Source organism: Carettochelys insculpta, chromosome 3, assembly GCF_033958435.1.
Source record: "Carettochelys insculpta isolate YL-2023 chromosome 3, ASM3395843v1, whole genome shotgun sequence".
NCBI lineage: Eukaryota > Metazoa > Chordata > Testudines > Carettochelyidae > Carettochelys > Carettochelys insculpta.
Window position 1 is genome coordinate 6261974 of NC_134139.1, and position 18455 is coordinate 6280428.

Genomic DNA, 18455 nt, shown 5'->3' on the forward strand with positions numbered 1-18455 from the left:
TACAAGCATGGCTAATCCATGGCTCAGCTCCTTAAAGAGCACGTGTACGGAGGGAGTACAACAAGTCCTGGAATGTAGCCGAAGAACCTCCACCAGGAGGAGTTACAAGCAGAAATGGACTTGATTCACAGCCTGGTGTTCCGCCAAGCAGTTAGCTCCCCTTGCCGTTCCTATACCTGTAATACTAGAATACTTATTGGACTTCAAGAGAGGCGGGCTTTCTCTGTCCTCGCTAAAGGTCCACCTCGCCGCTATATCAGCCTTTCAGCATACAGAGGAAGGGCCCACGGTATTCGCCCATCCTGTTGTTACCAGGTTCTTGAAGGGTCTGGTAAACCTGTACCCCTCTTGGAAACAGCTTCCACCATCGTGGAATTTGGACTTGGTGCTCAGCACGCTGTCGGGGCCACCTTTTGAACCATTAGCCACAGTTCCCATATGTCTCCTTACGATAAAAAAAACCAACCTTCCTCCTTGCAACTACGTCAGCCCACAGGGTGAGTGAGCTCGCGGCAGTGATGGCAACGCCACACTGCACAGTATTCTCAAAGGAGGCGGTAACCTTAAGGCTGCACCCAGCCTTTGTTCCAAAAGTCTCTTCGGAGTCCAATCTTAACGAGCCAATAGTTTTACCCTCGTTTTACCGGAAGCCTCACAGCTCTGTCAAGGAGGCACACCTGCATCTCCTGTATGTGAGGAGGGCATTGGCCTTCTACATAGACAGAACTAAGTCCTTCCGGAAAATGGACAGGCTCCTAGTCTCTCTCACTCCCAGGTCAAAAGGAGAAGGTCTCTCTTCACAGAGAATCTCAAAGCATGTTGTATCCTGTATAAAAATCTGTTACGAGCTTCAAAATGCTCCTTTGCTAGCCCCGCCCAGGGCTCACTTCACCAGGGCGGTGGCGGCATTAACAGCCTTCTTCAAGGGCATCACGTTAAAAGACATCTGTAGAGCGGCGACCTGGTCATCCTAGGACACCTTCGCCGAGCATTATGCCCTGCCTTGGGTATTCGAAGAGGATACCCATCTGTCGACAGCAGTCCTCTCGGGGGCAAGCTGCACATAAACCGATTACCCACCTCCTTACTTGGGTTACTGCTGGGTAGTCACCTATTGTGGAGCACCCACGGGGACCACTCGAAGAAGAAAGAGAAGTTACTCACCTGTAGTAATGCTGGTTCTTCGAGATGTGTCCCCGTGGGTGCTCCACCACCCGTCCATCCTCCCCGCTTCAGATCTCTGTCTAGTGTTTTTCAGGAGCATCCGAGGCGGTTAGTCAAGGAACTGGTGGGGACCGGATCGCGCACGTGTGATCCAGGAAAAACTGCTGGAAGATTTCTGATCTGCGGCGCCGGGTGAGCCTGACACCTATTGTGGAGCACCCACGGGGACACATCTCGAAGAACCATCGTTACTACAGGTGAGTAACTTCTCTTTCAGTTGACTTTACCTGGCAGGACAGCATGTCCTACAATTCTGAGGCGTACGGGCTGTTCATCTGCTCTCTGCCATTCTGGAGATGGTTTAACATCCTAATTTGGTTTGTGCCAGCTACCTCCAATTCCCCATCTTGATGTCAGATCTTCTGCCTTGGTAGCATCAGTTACCAGCTATTTCCTTTGCCAGCTGTACGTCTTAATTCATTTTTGGGCAGTAGCAAATAATGTAATTTTCCCTCTTATTTGAAATTGAGCATGATGGTGTGTGTCAGCCACCTGGATCTACCACTGCAACAGCTTCCTGCCATAACTTTTCCCCACTCATCAGGCATGCCTGAGCCGTCCTACAAACACTTGGCCAAATGTAAGTGGCATTCTGTATGTGAGGCAGAATTGTCAGGTTCTTGAAAAATGGGATTGTAAATTCCCTGAATTATATGTGAGGGTACAGCACTCGGAATTGGACCTTCCTCCAAGGAGCTGTGATTCCAATGCAGAAAAACATGATCAGAAGCTTCTGAATAACTCAGGGAGACAGTTGGAGGAAGAGTTCACTTGGCCAGCAGCATTCCTTGTAAGCTGAGCACTTGGACAGCTTCAAATTTTGCCCACCTGATTAGTAGAGAACCTACAGCGTGCACAGCTGGCAGTATGCATTTCTACTGGTGGTGTACTTTCACACATGCTTCAGTGTGCTTAACAAAACTTATTCAAGATACTGGTGGAGAAAAGTAGAGGAACATTGCCAACAGACAAAATTTATTTTATTTACAGTTTGTAGGCCACTATACGTAGGTCACAGGTTGCCTTTTGAAGTTATTGTTAAATGTCATGTTCTCAGTTTGTACACGATATTGGAATGAATTATCTGGTTGCAAGTCAGAGAAGTGGGTGTGGCCTGCACAGGCTGTTAACAATATTGAACTACCTCAAGAACTACAGAAAGGAGCCCATGTATCTGGGCATTGTGGGACAGAGATAACAGGCAAGACATTGAGGGAAGAAGATTCTCATGTATTTGGTTTTCAGACACACACATTGTTGGGTCTATTTGCCTTCCGTTTCCTAATATTCCTGAGTAATAAAAAAAAAAATTATGATAGGTTAGATTGGTGGCACATCCTGATTTTTACATGGTAAGAGCTAGTATGATAGCCACTATGTTAATTGGCACAATGGATTTTATGGTAAGATATGGTATTGTAATATTTCAGAATCTTAAATAAAACCCTGCTGATTATTACACATTATTACGTAGCAATTTTATGCCAACACATTCAAACCTTTAGTGTATGGGAATTCATGTTTATATAGGCTTTCTGAGAATTTACATTAAAGAACTGTTTACTGTGTTTTGCATTCATTTTGCCTTGATGTAAAGAGTATCCTTAGAAAAATCTCTATAATTTACTGTTCTCCTGACATAATTATTGCTTTATTTTCCCTTGGAAGCTAAGCGAAGCCAATCAATCAGCAACTGTGTTCATCTTTATGAGGCTTTGCCAACCACTAAAAGTGTACCTCTTCTGCTTCACACTGTGACCTCTCTTTTACCTGGTATCTCTTACACTTCTTGTTCTCACAGACTTTCAGGTACTGTACTTAAAGCCATCTTTGTATTTCAGTGTTCTTTGTTTTTTTAAACCGCTTTTGCTGGCTTTCTCTGTCTCTTTAATTATTCTGTAATACTGTGTGTCAGCGTGTTTATACTGCACACACTCTGCTTACCTTACAATTAATCAGTGACTACTGCTGTTAAAGCATATATTTTAGTCCTTGGGATATATTTTGTCTTTAATCATATGTTTAGTAATACAGGCTATTTCATATTCACTCTCCAATTTTTTTTGGCTGGTAGGTACTGATATTTGAATAATTTTTATTTTTATTTTTGGGCCACCACACCTGTATTTGTTGCCAAAATGAGGCACTATTTTGAGAAAGGGGAGAAGAAAAGTATGTTAAATATTTCTATTTTGGAGTAGTTTCAGGGAAAATATTCTTAAAGCTATTTGAATGATTGAGCCTAATTTCAAAACAAAACGTAGGTAAAATTAATCCAGCCACAGCTTTTTGACAAGTATCAGGGGGTAGCCATGTTAGTCTGTATCTGCAAAAACGCTGAGAAGTCCTGTGGCATCTTATAGACTGACAGATTTATTGGAGCATAAGCTTTCGTGGGCAAAACTTATGCTCCAATAAATTTGTTAGTCTATGCGGTACCACAGTACTTCTCATTGTTTTAGCTTTTTGGCAGTGAATCCCATTCACTCTCTTACAGTGAGGTTATGCAGGCTATGATGATTGCAAATGTTTGCCTCTAAAAATGTTTTCCTGGGCATCCTGATTTCAGGAACAAAAAACTTTCTATGGTTCCTATTACCAAAAACTTTTTAAACATACAAGACTTAGGCAGTATCGCTTTTTGTTTCTACACAGATGTTTAGAGCTCCACAAATCATCCAAAACAAAAATCAGTCAAGTAGCACTTTAAAGACTAGCAAAATAGTTTATTAGGTGACTGTGCCTTAAATATTGAGTCTGTTCTGGTCTGGCTATGGTCTGAAGAAGTGGGTCTGTCCCACGAAAGCTCACCTAATAAACTATTTTGCTAGTGTTTAAAGTGCTACTTGACTGGTTTTTGTTTTGATAGTGTATAGACTAGCACAGCTTCCTCTCTGTTACAAATCATCCAGTTTTACTCACTTAAACATTAAAATTTCTTTACATGCATCTTCCTTTGTAACTATGGCTACATCTACATTATGAGATAAATTCAAACTTATTAATATTGATTTTGTAATGCTGGATTTTATAATTTTGAATTTGACTATTCTCATCTCCCCACACGCTCCTCACAAAGTCTTATTGTTTCCACACTCAATCGGCAAACATCAACTTTTGCAGCAGTGCATTGTGGGAACCTGTCCCACAGTTCCCTCATCCCCATGGCATTCTGGGTATTGTTGCAGGTATTTGCATCATCTTCCCACATTGCATTGCCCTCATTCCCCTCCCGTGGTAAGCAAACGCCCATTTTTCCAGGTGGAAGGAAGGAAAACAAGTGCATCAACAAAGATTGCTAAATGCACAGAAATATTTCTTCTATAACTGAATTGCTTTTTAAAACTGTGTCTGTAACTGAATTATGAAAGATTTTATGAAAATTGTCAAGTGTGTCTTCTCAACTGACCCTCCACCCTCTGTCTCCCCCCTCGCCCCGGCCCCCGTCCCTTAATTGCATCTGATCCCTGAAAGCAATACAGGGACAATGAAAGGAATGAAGAGTAGGTAGTAAAGCTTTTGAAAAAAGAGACTTGCTGAGGGGAGGGTATTTGACTTTTCAGTCCATTATACAACTTCTGTGGACAGTCTGTGTTCTCAACTGGCCCTCCACCCACTCTTCCCTTCATGAAGGGGTCCAAAGTTGGAAGAAAGATGATAGAAGAGGCTAGGAAATTTTTTTTTCTTCCCTTTTCACTACACAGGCTTTGCCAACGTGGGGATGGGGCTCACCAAATTTCATTGCCATTGTGGGGTGGTTTGGTACTTGGGGGCTTGAATGGCCAGTTGACATGGTCCCCAACATTTTTTTGGCTGTCGATGAGGGGTCTGTGGCTCAAGGGACACTTGAATTGTTACCCCTGAGCGGCAGCCAGGTGCCACAATTCATAGCCGCTGAGGGTGTCTTCCACCGAGTGGCAGAAAGGCCCCAAAAATATGCTTAACACTGAATGGCATGCACGTCCTTTTATTGGGTTGGGGGCTAGCCACGTGATGTAGTTGAGTGTGGGAAAGACCTCAACTATGTGGAATCTGTTGGGGAAGGAGAGGGCAGAACACACAAATGTAAGCTGCTGAGAAGTTTCTCAGACTCACGCAAGCATGACCCCCACAACAGACTTGCTGTCACATGGTGTGGCAGGACAGCAGCTGGTGCCAGGCAGCTCAGAAAAAACTACCAAGTGACAGAACCACAAACTCCATGCTGGAGCTATTTGTAATGGGTAGATGCGCTCACAGCACTAGTAGCAAAGAAAGAAAGAGACATTTCTCAGGCTCTGATACAAACATGACCCCACAGCCACAGGCTTCCTGGTCCTGATTTGAAATTCATGGTCTTTCTGTTACCTAATTTGTACACACCTGCAGAGCAGTGGCCAGAGCGGAGCACTGAGGGTTACATACGGGACACCTCTGAAGGCTAATAAATTTGATTTTAAGACATGGTGCTTCCACACCAGCCTTTATTCAATCTTGATGTTACACCCAGTAGGTTCCAATGATATTATATTAGTGCTCCATAAATTGAGTTAGTGGTATTTACAGTGAAGACAGTCATGTGGTAATATTGAGCTAACTACCTTAAACTCAAATTTATCTCATACTGTAGACGTAGCGTAAGTTAGAATGTATCTGAACTTAATTGCCTTCCCATTAATTATATAGATGGGGTGGATGAGGTTATATCCTGTATTAGAGGTAGTAGTGTGTGTGAAGGACCAGATACCAAAGAGATTGTGTGCAAGGTTCCCTGTAAACTGTGCACTTGTGCAGCCACTCAGGAGAAATTCACTTACTGCCCACCTAGTTAGCAGGGTGCCCAGAGGTAGGCAGGTTTTGTATTTCAGTTGGTGGGGCCCATTACCATATGTGTCAGTGTTCAAACTAAAATTTATTCCATGCATCCATGGAAAAAATCTGCACATGGATGGAACAGATTTGTGGGAACGTTGGTTGTGTGCTGTTCATGTGACTTTTCCAGCAAATGAATTACAGCTGAAGACAGAGGCAGATGCTGAATTTACTATACTTTTCCCTCTCACCCTTTGGATGCTCATTTTTCTTTATCTTTTGAAGAAACAGGCTCTGACTTTTAACACGTACACCCAAGAGCTAACACTTAAAACTGGGTCCCCATTTTTCCCATTGAGCATATTTAATATCATCCAAGTGACTGTCAAGCAGAGGGTTTGCTGTCATATAGAGAAGGAATGAGAGTGTGTGTGTTATGGTTTATGTACTTTTTAATGCTGTAACTCTAATTTTGTTTTAATTTGGAGTATTTGATACCTGTTGAGTAGACTTTCTGAAATTGGTAATGTACAATGAGCAAAATCAGTTTCCCAACAACATAAACCTGAACCAAGTTAGTGTGGTTATTGGGGCAGTTAAATAATAAATAAGAAACTTAAAAATTTTGACATACTAAAAGCCCTATCCAGTCCCCACCATGGAAGACAAGTGTTGCTCATCCTTAACTAACCCTGCTAATTGGGCCTGGAGGCACACATGCTGAGGAGCTTAATAGATTTATAGAATGAGCCTTAATAGATTAATTGGGATTCTTCAAGTAATCTGTTGCATGAGAATGGCATTTGTTAGGCTTGGCAGATCTTCATGGCTCTCGGGTCACCTGCCCCCAATGAGCTTAAATAGAACTGTCCAAAGACTGACAATCTTATTAGGCCTATCAAGTGATTCAGATGTGCTCATTCAGAAAGAACAAGCTTTTTGAGGTTAGGAAGGAGTGGTTGGCCACTGAAGAGGATCCTATGGCTTCCTTGACATTGGAGAATTTTAAGCTCTGACCATCTATCTCATTAGGGTAATAACAGAACCTCACATTCCTTCTAGCACACACATATAGGAAATTCAATGGAGGAGCATGGGTATAAATTCACTGATACCTGCAGATTGGACCTCATGTGCATGTCCCAAGGTATGCAGCTATTGTTCTCAAGAATGTGAGATGATGCAGTGGAAGGAGAGGGATTCCCCTCTCCCTCCTCTTCAGTGTGCTTCTTCTTGTGTCTCCTATTTTCCTCCCAACTCACAAATCATAAAGGGCCCCAGGAAAGGTTCCAACTTTGTGTGCACATGCTAAGCTTTTTGGGAGAGTTGATCCCCTTCCTGTACATATGATGAGGCACCTATGTCAGAGCTGCAACACTGGAACAAACCACTGGTCTGTCTAATTCAGAAACCAGTCAGTGCCAGTGGTCAGTACTGGATGATTGAAGAAGAGGGAAGTAGGCGAATAGGCTTTGAGGGAGTCAGGAATGAGGAGAATGTTCTGCCCTTAAATTTTAGTTATTGTTATGAAAGTCTAATACTGCATGGCCGCATCTACATGGTGTGCTGCTGTCAGCAGGGTCATGCAAATGAGGGCACTCGACAGTGCAGATGAGGCACTAATTTACAAATCGTGCACTTCATTTGCATACTCTTGCACGATTGCTGTCCCGGCAGAGGCTTCAGTCACCAGAAAACAAACCATGTAGATGGGGTTCTGTTCACCAAAACCCTCCTTGTGGACAGGCCCTTATCCCTGACAAAAACTGAGGGGTAAGGGGCTGTCGAGAAGGTGGGGTTTGGTCAACAGAACCCATCTCCATGGCTTGTTTTCTAGTGACTGAAGCCTCTGCCGGGACAGCAATCGTGCAAGAGTATGCAAATGAATTGCACGATTTGTAAATTAGTGCCTCATTTGCACTGTCGTGCCCTCATTTGCATGACCCTGCTGGCAGTAGCATGCCATGTACTCATGGCCCTTGAGTTTACTCATGTGTTTTTTAAAATCAAATCCCTTGCACGTGAGTCCCACTGGATAGTTATACCAGGGCTATGTCTACACTAGCCCCTGCCTTTAGAAAGGGGGATGCTAATGAGCCAGTATGGTAAATGCTAATGAGGCACTGCAATGAATATGCAGCACCTCATTAGCATAATGCCAGCCATGGTGATTCAAAAGTGCCGCTTTTGTATTGCGTGCCGCTGTGTGAGTGTGGGGGGGGGGGTCTTTTGAAAGGACCCCCCAGTCTTCGAAAGGCCCTTATTCCTAAAACCGAATAGGAATATGGGGCTTTCAAAGACTGGGAGTCCTTTTGAAAGGCCCTCGTCTACACAGGTGACGTGTGATTTGAAAGCGGCACTTTTGAATCGCCGTGGCCAGCATTATGCTAATGAGGTGCTCACATAGTGTAGACATAACTCAGGTATTAATGAAATATACATATATTATTTTTAGCCATTTTGAATGTGTTGATTTTTCAAGTTTCTCCCTTTTTTTTATTATGGGAAAAGTAAATGGGAACACTAAATTAATCATCTGTACTATTCATTGTTATATATTTCCTCTCTCCCTTTTCCTTTCTAAACTAAGCAGTCGTCATCTTTTTAATTTCTCTTCATGTGATATCCCTTTCATCTCTCAACAGCCAGTCTATGACTTTGATAATTTGAATTCTCTTCTCAGAATCTCTTCGTAATTCTACTGTTGGCATACTTTTTCCTTTTTCCTCCTCTTGTGGAGAGTGCTTGGTAAAACTAAAATTAAAATTCTCAGTTTCTATGCCTTAAATGTTTAGCTTGTTCATCTTTTCATATGACTTTGCTTTATTAACATGTGGTAAACGTGAAAATAGTTTTTGAATCCTTGTCACACATTTCATTTTAATTGATATCTGCAGAAGTTGAAGAAGCTCAGCTGTCAGAAAATACAACAGGAGCAGATGCTAATGGCCGATTTGCAGACCAGGAGCAACAACTAACTCGAAGCAGTAGCACTTCAGATGTTACAGACCAGTTTAGTTCTGATTTTTTGCAAGGTAACTTTTCTGGCATACAGTAGCTCTAATATGTTGAACTGCCTTTGTATCTCATTAAACTGTATTTGTGAATTGGAAGGAAGAATGTCCCATTGCTAATGTATGAATGTATATTTATCCCATAATGGCTGTTCTTGTAAGCTATGGTACAGTAAAACCTGTTTTTCAGTGCTCCAAAGACTGTTTTAATAAGTAACAAATTTAGATGTAACTTTAGCATACTCCTAAAATAATACCTCTGGTTATCTGCATCTACCCGCCTTGAGAGAATTTTCAATAGTTTAATTATATCTCACTTAAAAAGATAGTTTTAACCGTTTGAAAGTGCATTAATAATGGCCAAGGAAAGTATATTTAACCTACTTCAGCCTTTGGCTATATTAGGCTAGATCTACACCACCATATAAATTGATTTTAATAAATTCAACTTTCAAACATCAAATTTATAAACTCAAAGTTAATTGTCCATAAATGTTCCAGAAAGTCAACTTGCCATTTCCTTTGCGTCTTCATTGCTTATCCATGTTCCACTGCATAAGCAATGCATTGTGGCTATCTATCACACAGTGCCTTAGCCCTGTTGCATTATGTAGGTTTTGTGCCATTGGGTCATGGGAGGAAAAAAATGGCTGCAGTTGCTTGTGGGAGTTTGATGTCACTATCCCAGAATTCAGAGCACCCACTAACGAAGCAAAAACAAATGGGTGATCACTCCATTTTCTCTGGCACACTGCTAGCACTATCATGGATCCTCAAATGCTTCAAGTTGTTGCACAGGCCGTTGTGGCCGTTTCCTGGAATGTCATGCAGTATTTGCTTCAATGAAGGCAGTGGGCTCAGATGATGATTGTGGATGAAAAGCGTGAAGAAGAAATTGATAAACTACAGACCAGGAACTTAAAAGCGTTGGCTGCCCTGGACGCATTGCTTACAGCAGAGCAGCATTTTTGGACTCATGACACCAACACACATTGGTGGGACCACATCATTTTGGAGGCCTGGGATGACCAGCAGAGGGTGCATTGCTTTTTGCATGTGCAAGTCTGCTTTTATGGAACTTTGTGATTTGCTGGCCCCTACCCTGTAGTGCAGCAATATAAGAATGAGAGTGGCTTTAATGGTTCACAAGCGAGTTGCAATCCATCTATGGAAGTATGCAGAGCACAACAGTTACCGACCAGTGGCAAATCAGTTCGGGATGGGCAGATCTACAGTGGGGGCTGTGGTAGTGAAGGTAGCCAGTGCAATCTGTTGATATCTTCTGAGGAACACCATGACCCTAGGAGATGTCCAGTACATAGTGGATAGCTTTGCTGCCGGGGGTTTCTTAACTGAGGTGAGGCAATAGCTGGCACACACATGCCCGTCATGGCCCTGCGTCACCTGGCCTCTGAGTATATAAACTGAAAGGGATACTTTTGGATGGTGTTGCAGATGATGGTAGATCACAAAGGTCGTTTCACTGACATCAACGTGGCATGGTTGGGAAAGGTTCATGACACGTGCATCTTCAGAAATTCAGGTCTGTGCACAAAACTCCTGGATGGGACTTTTATTCCAGACTGGAAAATCAAGATTGGCGATGTGGAGATGCCTACAGTAATACTGGATAACCCTGCTGACCCTCTGCTTCCTTGCCTCAGATAGCCGTACACAGGTACCCTGAATCGCAACAAGGAGTACTTCAGCTACAGACTCAGCAAGTGGAGAATGGTGGTGGAATGCATCTTTGGCCATTTAAAAACCACGTTCAGATGCCTATTGACCCATTAGGACCTTTCAGAAACTAATGTCCCCACTGTGGTTGCAGCATTCTGTATTTTGCATAAATTTGTGAATCCGGGTGGGAGAATTTCGTGACAGCCTGGAGTGCAGAGATGGATGTCGTAAGCAGGGCTCATGTGTAGCTGCCCACTAGGGCATCCACCAGTGCAAACACAGAGGCAGCAGCAATCGGGGAGACTTAAAATATAGCTTTATGAATGATTGGATAGCCATATTTATGCACGTTTTATGATCTACCATTATACTCTAGGTACTGTGGATTTTGCTCTATTCAATGATAGCACCCCCACTCCCCACAATGATTTGTGCACCCCACCAAATGTGAACCAATAAATCAGACCCCGGCTTTCACAGGAAGAATACTTTTATTTGAGGGGGAGGAGAGGGTTATGGTGAAAGAGAGAATGGATGTAAAGGGAGGGTTATTTTCACAAAAATAATGTTTGTAGTGTTTGAGGGGGAAGGCGAGTGTGTTTTTAGCAGAGATGCACACATGCGTGATATAAGCCAAGTAGGGCACCTGGCTTCCCTGTCCCCGGGGGACAGGCACCACTGATGACCCACCAGCCCCCGATCCTGGACTCTGGGCAGTGCCTCTGGGGTTTCATCAGCTCCATCGGCTTTGGCAACCTCCACCTCTGTCCAGGTCCCTCTGCCATGAGTCCTCTGTGGACCTTTGCATAGCAGCAGCCAGCTGTCTTGTTAGCCCTCTCCATCCCCCCGCCCCCCCAACTGTGTCCCTCTGCTGCAAGTCCTCTGTGGACCTTTTGTGTAGTGGCAGGCAGCTGTGCTACCAGCCCTCTCCACACACCCCCGCCCAGGTTCCTCTGCTGAACTCCTTGCAATGACCAGAATGATTTGTGCTCCCCCCCACCACATGAATCAAGAAATCACTGTGGTTGTCAGAATGTTTATCTGAGGGTTAAGTAGCAGGGAAATGGAGGGGTCTCAAGGGTAGTGGAATAACCTTTTGTTGTAGGTAGAGGTCTTGGGGATGGAGTGGCAGACTGCACTTGCCCTCTGTTCTCATGTTCAGTGACTGCAATGAGACGGGGTGGGCGACCTGGATTTAGGAGAGCCCAGGGAGCAGAGCCCACAAACTGAATGCTCCCTAGGGAGTCCCTCTACAGCTATAGCATGGAGCACAGGACCTCAGTTTGCTCTCATGAGGAGATGTGCCTTGGTCTCTCAGGTAAGCTGATTCCTCTCTCCTGAACTCCAGGACACTCTGCTGCCACTGCTCTGTTGCCCTCTGGCTGGCAGGGGCTGTTGTCAGTGCATTGCAGTTGCTGCAGGATAAGGTCCTGCTTCGACCTCTTGTGCTTCCTCATCCTTTCTCCCATGCTGAGGATGTCTGCTGAAAAGTGAAGGTCAAAATTGAGATACAGTTCCCACAAAGTGCTTACCAAGAGAATGAATGGGTCTCTGTCTTTACAATCAGTGAAATTTTCTTTTTCCAAGACTGCTTTTGGCTTCATGGGGATGACAAGGAGTCACACACAGTCTGTATTGCATAAGCCATCATTTATCCAGACCACTTCATTGTGGACATAGTAAGCTTTAGTCCACTTTACTAGGTGCAGTGGATGGGAGTGAGGGGGGCATATTTAAAGCAGGGGAAGCTGGCTGGTGTCTGTGAGTAGGGGAAAAAGTTTTCTTGGCGGTCCCTGGAGCAATCCGCTGTAAGAGAAACCCGCCAACACTGAATATGCTGGTGTCTGGAAGCAGGGTCCGCAGAGCCCTGCAGCCTGTGGTGAGGGGGAAGGGTTTGTCTGCAGCCTCATGGCCAGCTGAGTGAGGAGGGATCTGTGTAAAGTTAAAGGTAGGGGGAAGGAAACATATTTTGGTATCTCCCTATCAAGCCAGCAGTTGTGGGGGAGGGAATGGAGCACCACCAGCCAAGTGGAGTGGCATTGTGGTCCTGGGAAATTTAAATGGTCAGGGAGCATTGTGCATAAATCTAATTCAAATTTCTGTGCTTTTGTAGGTTGCTGAAGAAGTCATCACCCTCCTAAAAATAACAGATAGTGAAAAAGAAGAGATGCTCATCCTGTGTGAGCACAAACCTAGAAAATTTGTCAAAATGATGTAGGGGGCCGTTATACCAGATTGGTATCTGGTTGCCTGGCCTGGCAAGGTGTGCTATCATGGAAGCTGAATAAGTCAGGCCTGCCCAAAAACCTCATGCAAAAAATACAAGAGTACCTGGATGAGCCCTTCCTGGAGGTCTCCAAAATGGATAAGCAATCCATCCCCAGAAATATTAACACACTGTTCTGAGGGGCATAGATCCATAGAAAACATATACCTGTACCTATACCGAGCCGCAACCTGCCTCTATCATTCTAGGAAAAAAAAATCACCAGAACAGCTGTGTCTCGGGGTGGTTCCGGTGTTGGCCTCGAATGGTCCAGCTCGAGGTTGAAGGTGAAGAGCTCTGGGCTATCTGGAATAGCTTCCTCAGGCCCCTGCTGGTTGCCCCCATCTTCTTCTCCATTGGCCTCTTCTTCTTGCCTCTCCTCTTGGCTCCTCCTGGGGTCTGCAAAGTTGTCGGGTCCCTCTCAAGAGTGGAGTTCAGCTGTTCATAACACCAGCATGTCTTGGGAGGTGACCCGGATCGCCCGTTGGCTTCCCATACTTTGTGATAAGCCTGACGGAGTTCTTTCACCTTCACCTGGCATTGCTGAGCGTCCTGCGAGCAACCTCTGGCGACCATCCCATGCAAAATCTTTTCATAAGTATCTGCATTTTGATTGCAGACTTGAAGTCTGCCTGCTACTGATTCCTCTCCCAAAACAGCAAGGAGATACGTGGTCTTGTTATGGGACCACGCTGGAGTTCTCTTGCGACCCTGAGAACTTACATCAGAAACTTGAGTACTTATGATGGCAAGAGATGGCTACAGAAGCAATGTGATGGCTTGAAAGACATTCAGGCTTCTAGGCTTCCTGGTGATGAATTCAAATTTGCAGGCTTCCTGTTAGCGAATTCCTGTGCCCTTGGAGAACAATGAACATGGAAGCAGCAAGAGTGGACAATCTTGGGGCATTGTGAGATACATGAGGGAGACCTCTGAAGGCTAATAAAAGGCTATTCAAAGAAATGGTGTTTCCAGACTAGCATTAATTTGACCTTTTAAATTTGAGCTTAACACTATGTTGACTCGCATGCTAGGTGTAATATCAACTTTAGCGCTCCCTAAAATCGATCTAATGGTATTTACAATGAATACAGTCACATTATAAAATCAAGCTAATTGCCTTAAAATTGACTTTATCATGTAATGTGGACACAGCCTTAGAAATATGACTAAATTTACTAGTGCAGCTCCTAATTTAGCATTACTGGATGCTGTACTATAGATAAGAGCTATAGTGATCATATTTTGAAAGTAAAAAAAAAAGTATTGTTACCATTGTATTTTTCTGTGTTGGAGTACTTGGTAGTGTTAATTAATTTGAATTCTTAACAGCATTAGCTGGCATGATGATCACATTAAGACACTACAGCTTCATTTTTTGTGCAATCATGTATGAACTGCAGGTCCTAATTTTCCAGTATAGCTGTAACCTTTAAAATGGTCCCTAAAAAAAAATTAGTACTTGCTTCTTACAAGTAATTGTTTTTGAACATCATCTTCATTGTAGAGGAATTCAGTGGTAACAATAATTACACGCAGAAGGTAAATTTTAATGAGTGGACCAGTTTTCAGAATGCTTTCTGTGAACTCTCCCCAGTGTTTATGTTATGCAAATGTTTATTTATAAGATAATATGTAGAAACGTTCCACATGAATTAGTAAAAGAAGTTTTATGCTATGGTCAGGTCTAAATTTAAAACAGTGTCGGCTAGATCCCTGCCAACGTAGTGCTATCTACACTGATACTAATGTTGGTGGATTATTCACTCCTCTCAACAACAGAGTCTATTGAAGTAATTCTGTAGTGTAGACCAGGGCTTTGAGTATATTGCCAATGACTGAAAGACAGCTATCATTAGCTCATAATTTGATTATAGAGTTGAAGAGATGTTTCCTCCAGGGTTTAGCTGATGTGATGCCATCTTTACTCTTGGCTTCATCCATTTGCCTGCCGTTCACTTAAGAAGTGTAGGTAACAGTCAGGCAAACTTCCTGCCTTACTGCAGGGCTTTGTAAGTGGTAACTGAGCAATTTAGTGAGATTTCACTGGACAATTTGTTTACCATTAGTGTGTAGTGTTATAGTATTTTACCTGGTATGCCTCAGGAAGCATCAGCAGACAGGTTATCTTTTTGAAATGGGAATGTGTTGGGGATCTTGAGTAATCTTCCTGTGTGTTGTCTGTTGTATGAGAAATTAACTTCATTTTCCAGCTCTGTTGTTCCAACAGTTTTCACAAGCACTAAATTTTCCTGGATAATTATCTCATTTTAAATAATTTGTAAAAATCATTTTGGCTTCAGGCGGTTGTCACTTGAAAGTGTATAGCACAATCTTTCTTAAAGTAGAACTTGTTTCATAGTCAAAGTGAAAATATCTGTGATTGGTGTGTAACTTGTCATTTTCAGTGTCTCACTATATTTGTTTCACACCACAGCTGATGATTTTAGTTGTATTCCCCTAATTGCATTTTTTACACTGAGGGAAATATCCATGTAATTTTATGCTTTCTTAATATAAATGAGTACACAGCAGTCCTACACTGTCTTGTTATATTCTATCACTTCTGTGTAAATATTGGAAAGATCAGAGAGATGCACACATTTAGTGATGTTTCTAATCATTCTTAGATTAGTGATGAGCTTAATTTCCTTGACTCTGTTTCCTGTCTCATTAATTTACATTTAAAATTTTTTTTTATGTAGGTAAAAAGACTGAGAGTTCGCACAACTTAAATTGTTCAGATTCCAGATCCATTCAAGACAAGAAGGGATTTATGAAGAAAGAAAACGAAGCCCAACACGTAAGGCAAAATTGACTGACAGATTCAAGTTCTAATAGTTGACAAGATACTAAAATGTTTCAGTTCGTATTAATATAAATGTGTAAAAAGGATAACAGATGAAATTTTAAGTTTGTGTATCCCATTGGTATAGAAATTGGAGTTAAACTGTTGCTGTTGACAGTAGCAAGTGTTTTGAATATTCCATATTTTTAATATGACTAGGCTTTAACTCTCATTTATGGAAATACTGCGATGAAGATTACATAAAGCAACATATAGAGACAAAATGGGTGTAGGTGCATAAATATAAACAGTAAGTTCATAACTGTCTTATAAGTAAATTATGTTGGTTACAGAATTGCATAGTACGTTAATGTTTGGTAGTTAATGAAGTGTTTGAAACTGATGATCCTGTTAGACGTGCAATGCAAAATCAGATTGTTGGCTTTATTTGAAACTCTGTTTTGCTCTGCTGCTCTCAAGGAGATGTAGTCTAAAAGCTACATGAGGATTGCATGCTTGACTCAAGCTCAGGAGAACACTATATGTTGCTCTGCTGTATTGTCTTTTCTCAATCTTACTACTGTCTGCTTGAATTCAGAGATTAATCCTCCTCCTCCTTTTGATGTTTCTGTTATTATTTAGTACTTATTACTACTTATTTACTAATATTTACTACCCCTGATAATATTGCAATCAATATCACACTTTCCACCTTCTTTGCAAGTTGATCTTGAGGTTGTAGCCTTATTTATGGTATAAATAACTGAAAATATCATGTGAACCAGTGAAAAGCTGAAAAATTACCAAATGCTGGATTTATCTGGCCACTGCTTAATGTGAACCTGATTTGGTTGGAAAACACAAAGCTACATGCAGTCTTCTAAAGAATACAAGCAACCTAAAGTCCCAGAGGAGTGATTGTCATTTCTTTCCCCACAAAAATCAGCGTTAGGGCCACAAGTTCCAGAAAGGTAGCCTCGGCAGATGAGTTTGTTGCTTCCTGCATGGCAGTGCTTTGGCCTGAGAACCCAAGTAGGGTGAAAAAGTGGTTATAAAACTTGACAAATGTATCAAGAACACTTCATTTCTTTTGATTGCTAGTCCATTCCCTTGCATGGAGGCATAACTAAATGTCTAAACCATCCCTTAGTAAATCAGTTTTCAGTGACACTTATGTATAAAATGTGTATTCATCTTAATAGAGGACATTATTATATCATATTATGGTATTTTTTTCAAATTAACTATAAATTAATTGGGGGGAATGCAATGTTATATTTTTTTCTGAAGGTTTTAATACGAAGGAGCAGCAGTCCAGCTGAATTAGATTTGAAAGCAGATTTTCAGCAGTCACATGGAAATCATCATAGAGAGAGAGAAATAAGTGAGTTTCCGGCAAATCAAATTCTTTTTCTAAGGAGTGATACTTTATGGTGGCATGTGGCAATATGACTAAGCACATATTTAATATTGGCTACTTTTAATCACTCTGGGGAAAATAAGATTTATTTTTATTATAGTACACTGTTGATGACTCTTTGTAATTCTTGCTTACTTTAGGTGAAAGTGTTAGCAGTGACATGTCCATAAGCTACAACAGTGAAGCAGAAATCGCCCTGGCTCCCTGGCAAACATGTGAAGAAGAACATGACGTTAATATACCCACAGATGTTTGTGGAGATGCAGATGCACGTCATTGGTTGCAGCTTAGTCCTTCAGATGCTGCTAATTTAACAGGTATGTATATTCAAGAAAATGCAGTAGTTGTTGATTTTTGTTATGAAATGATAGAACTTAAGAACATAACAGCCATACAGGGTCAGCCCAAAGGTCCACTTAGTCTAGTATCCAGTCTTCCAACAGTGACCAATGCCAGGTGCTCTAGAGGGAATGAGCAGAACAGGTTATCAAGTGAATCTGTCCCCTATCACCCATTGCCAGCTTTTTACATATGCTAGTTTATAAACTCAGTTTTCATGCACTGTTTTGCTTTGTAAAAATGTGTGTTTTTAAGTAGATGAGAATTATTTGACATTAAATATGACCCTAATGACATAGATAATCTTTTAAGATAGAATTCTGTAAATGCTTAGTAATGCTTCGTTTTCTTTGTTTTGAACAATACAGCATTAACAAAATGTGTGTGTAGGTCACATGTAAACACAACAAAACACATGCACACATGAAAGTGGAAGGCAATGAAACAAACACAGCAAGTAGTATTAAGTGAGGGACAATTGCAGAAGAACACAATAGTGGAAAGAATGTCAGACATCATTAAAATCTCAAAGGGAAGGACATCTCTTCAAGTTACTTGTTCATGCTCTGGTTACCTTTCTTCTTGAGGTGAAACAACTAGCTATGTTGTCAAATGATACCATGGGAGTGGAAACAGCAGCTGCTCCTCACACCCTGTGAAGCAGGAAAGAATGTATCTTGTAAGGCTATATGTGAAGTTAAGGGTATTGATACTGGGTCTACTAGAGTTAAAATTGGCAGCAGAACTTAATATCCAGCTACAGGTTGAACCCCTCTGGTTTGGCAACATCCATAATCCAGCTTGAATTTATTCAGCCAAATGACCAATAAGCATGGGTGTGGCCAAGTTTTCCCACAGTCCCATAGTTTGTTTACTGCCACCAGTCCTTGCTCTCAGTGTTCTGTGCTGTTATTTAGCTCTAATTTACCCCCA

General features: G+C 42.1%; 1 protein-coding gene across 3 annotated transcripts in view; it reads left to right on the top strand.

Annotated features, from left to right (window-relative positions):
• Positions 1 to 18455, top strand: part of RALGAPA2 (Ral GTPase activating protein catalytic subunit alpha 2) — a 377942-nt gene that overhangs the window by 116111 nt on the left and 243376 nt on the right. For 2 of the 3 annotated variants that reach the window (XM_074989296.1, XM_074989297.1), the window contains 5 exons: positions 2893 to 3033; positions 8913 to 9050; positions 15681 to 15778; positions 17054 to 17147; positions 17324 to 17500. In XM_074989296.1, the coding sequence (XP_074845397.1) occupies positions 2893 to 3033; positions 8913 to 9050; positions 15681 to 15778; positions 17054 to 17147; positions 17324 to 17500 (648 nt within the window). The remainder of the gene's footprint in view (positions 1 to 2892; positions 3034 to 8912; positions 9051 to 15680; positions 15779 to 17053; positions 17148 to 17323; positions 17501 to 18455) is intronic. The other variant, XM_074989298.1, reaches the window with a different exon arrangement.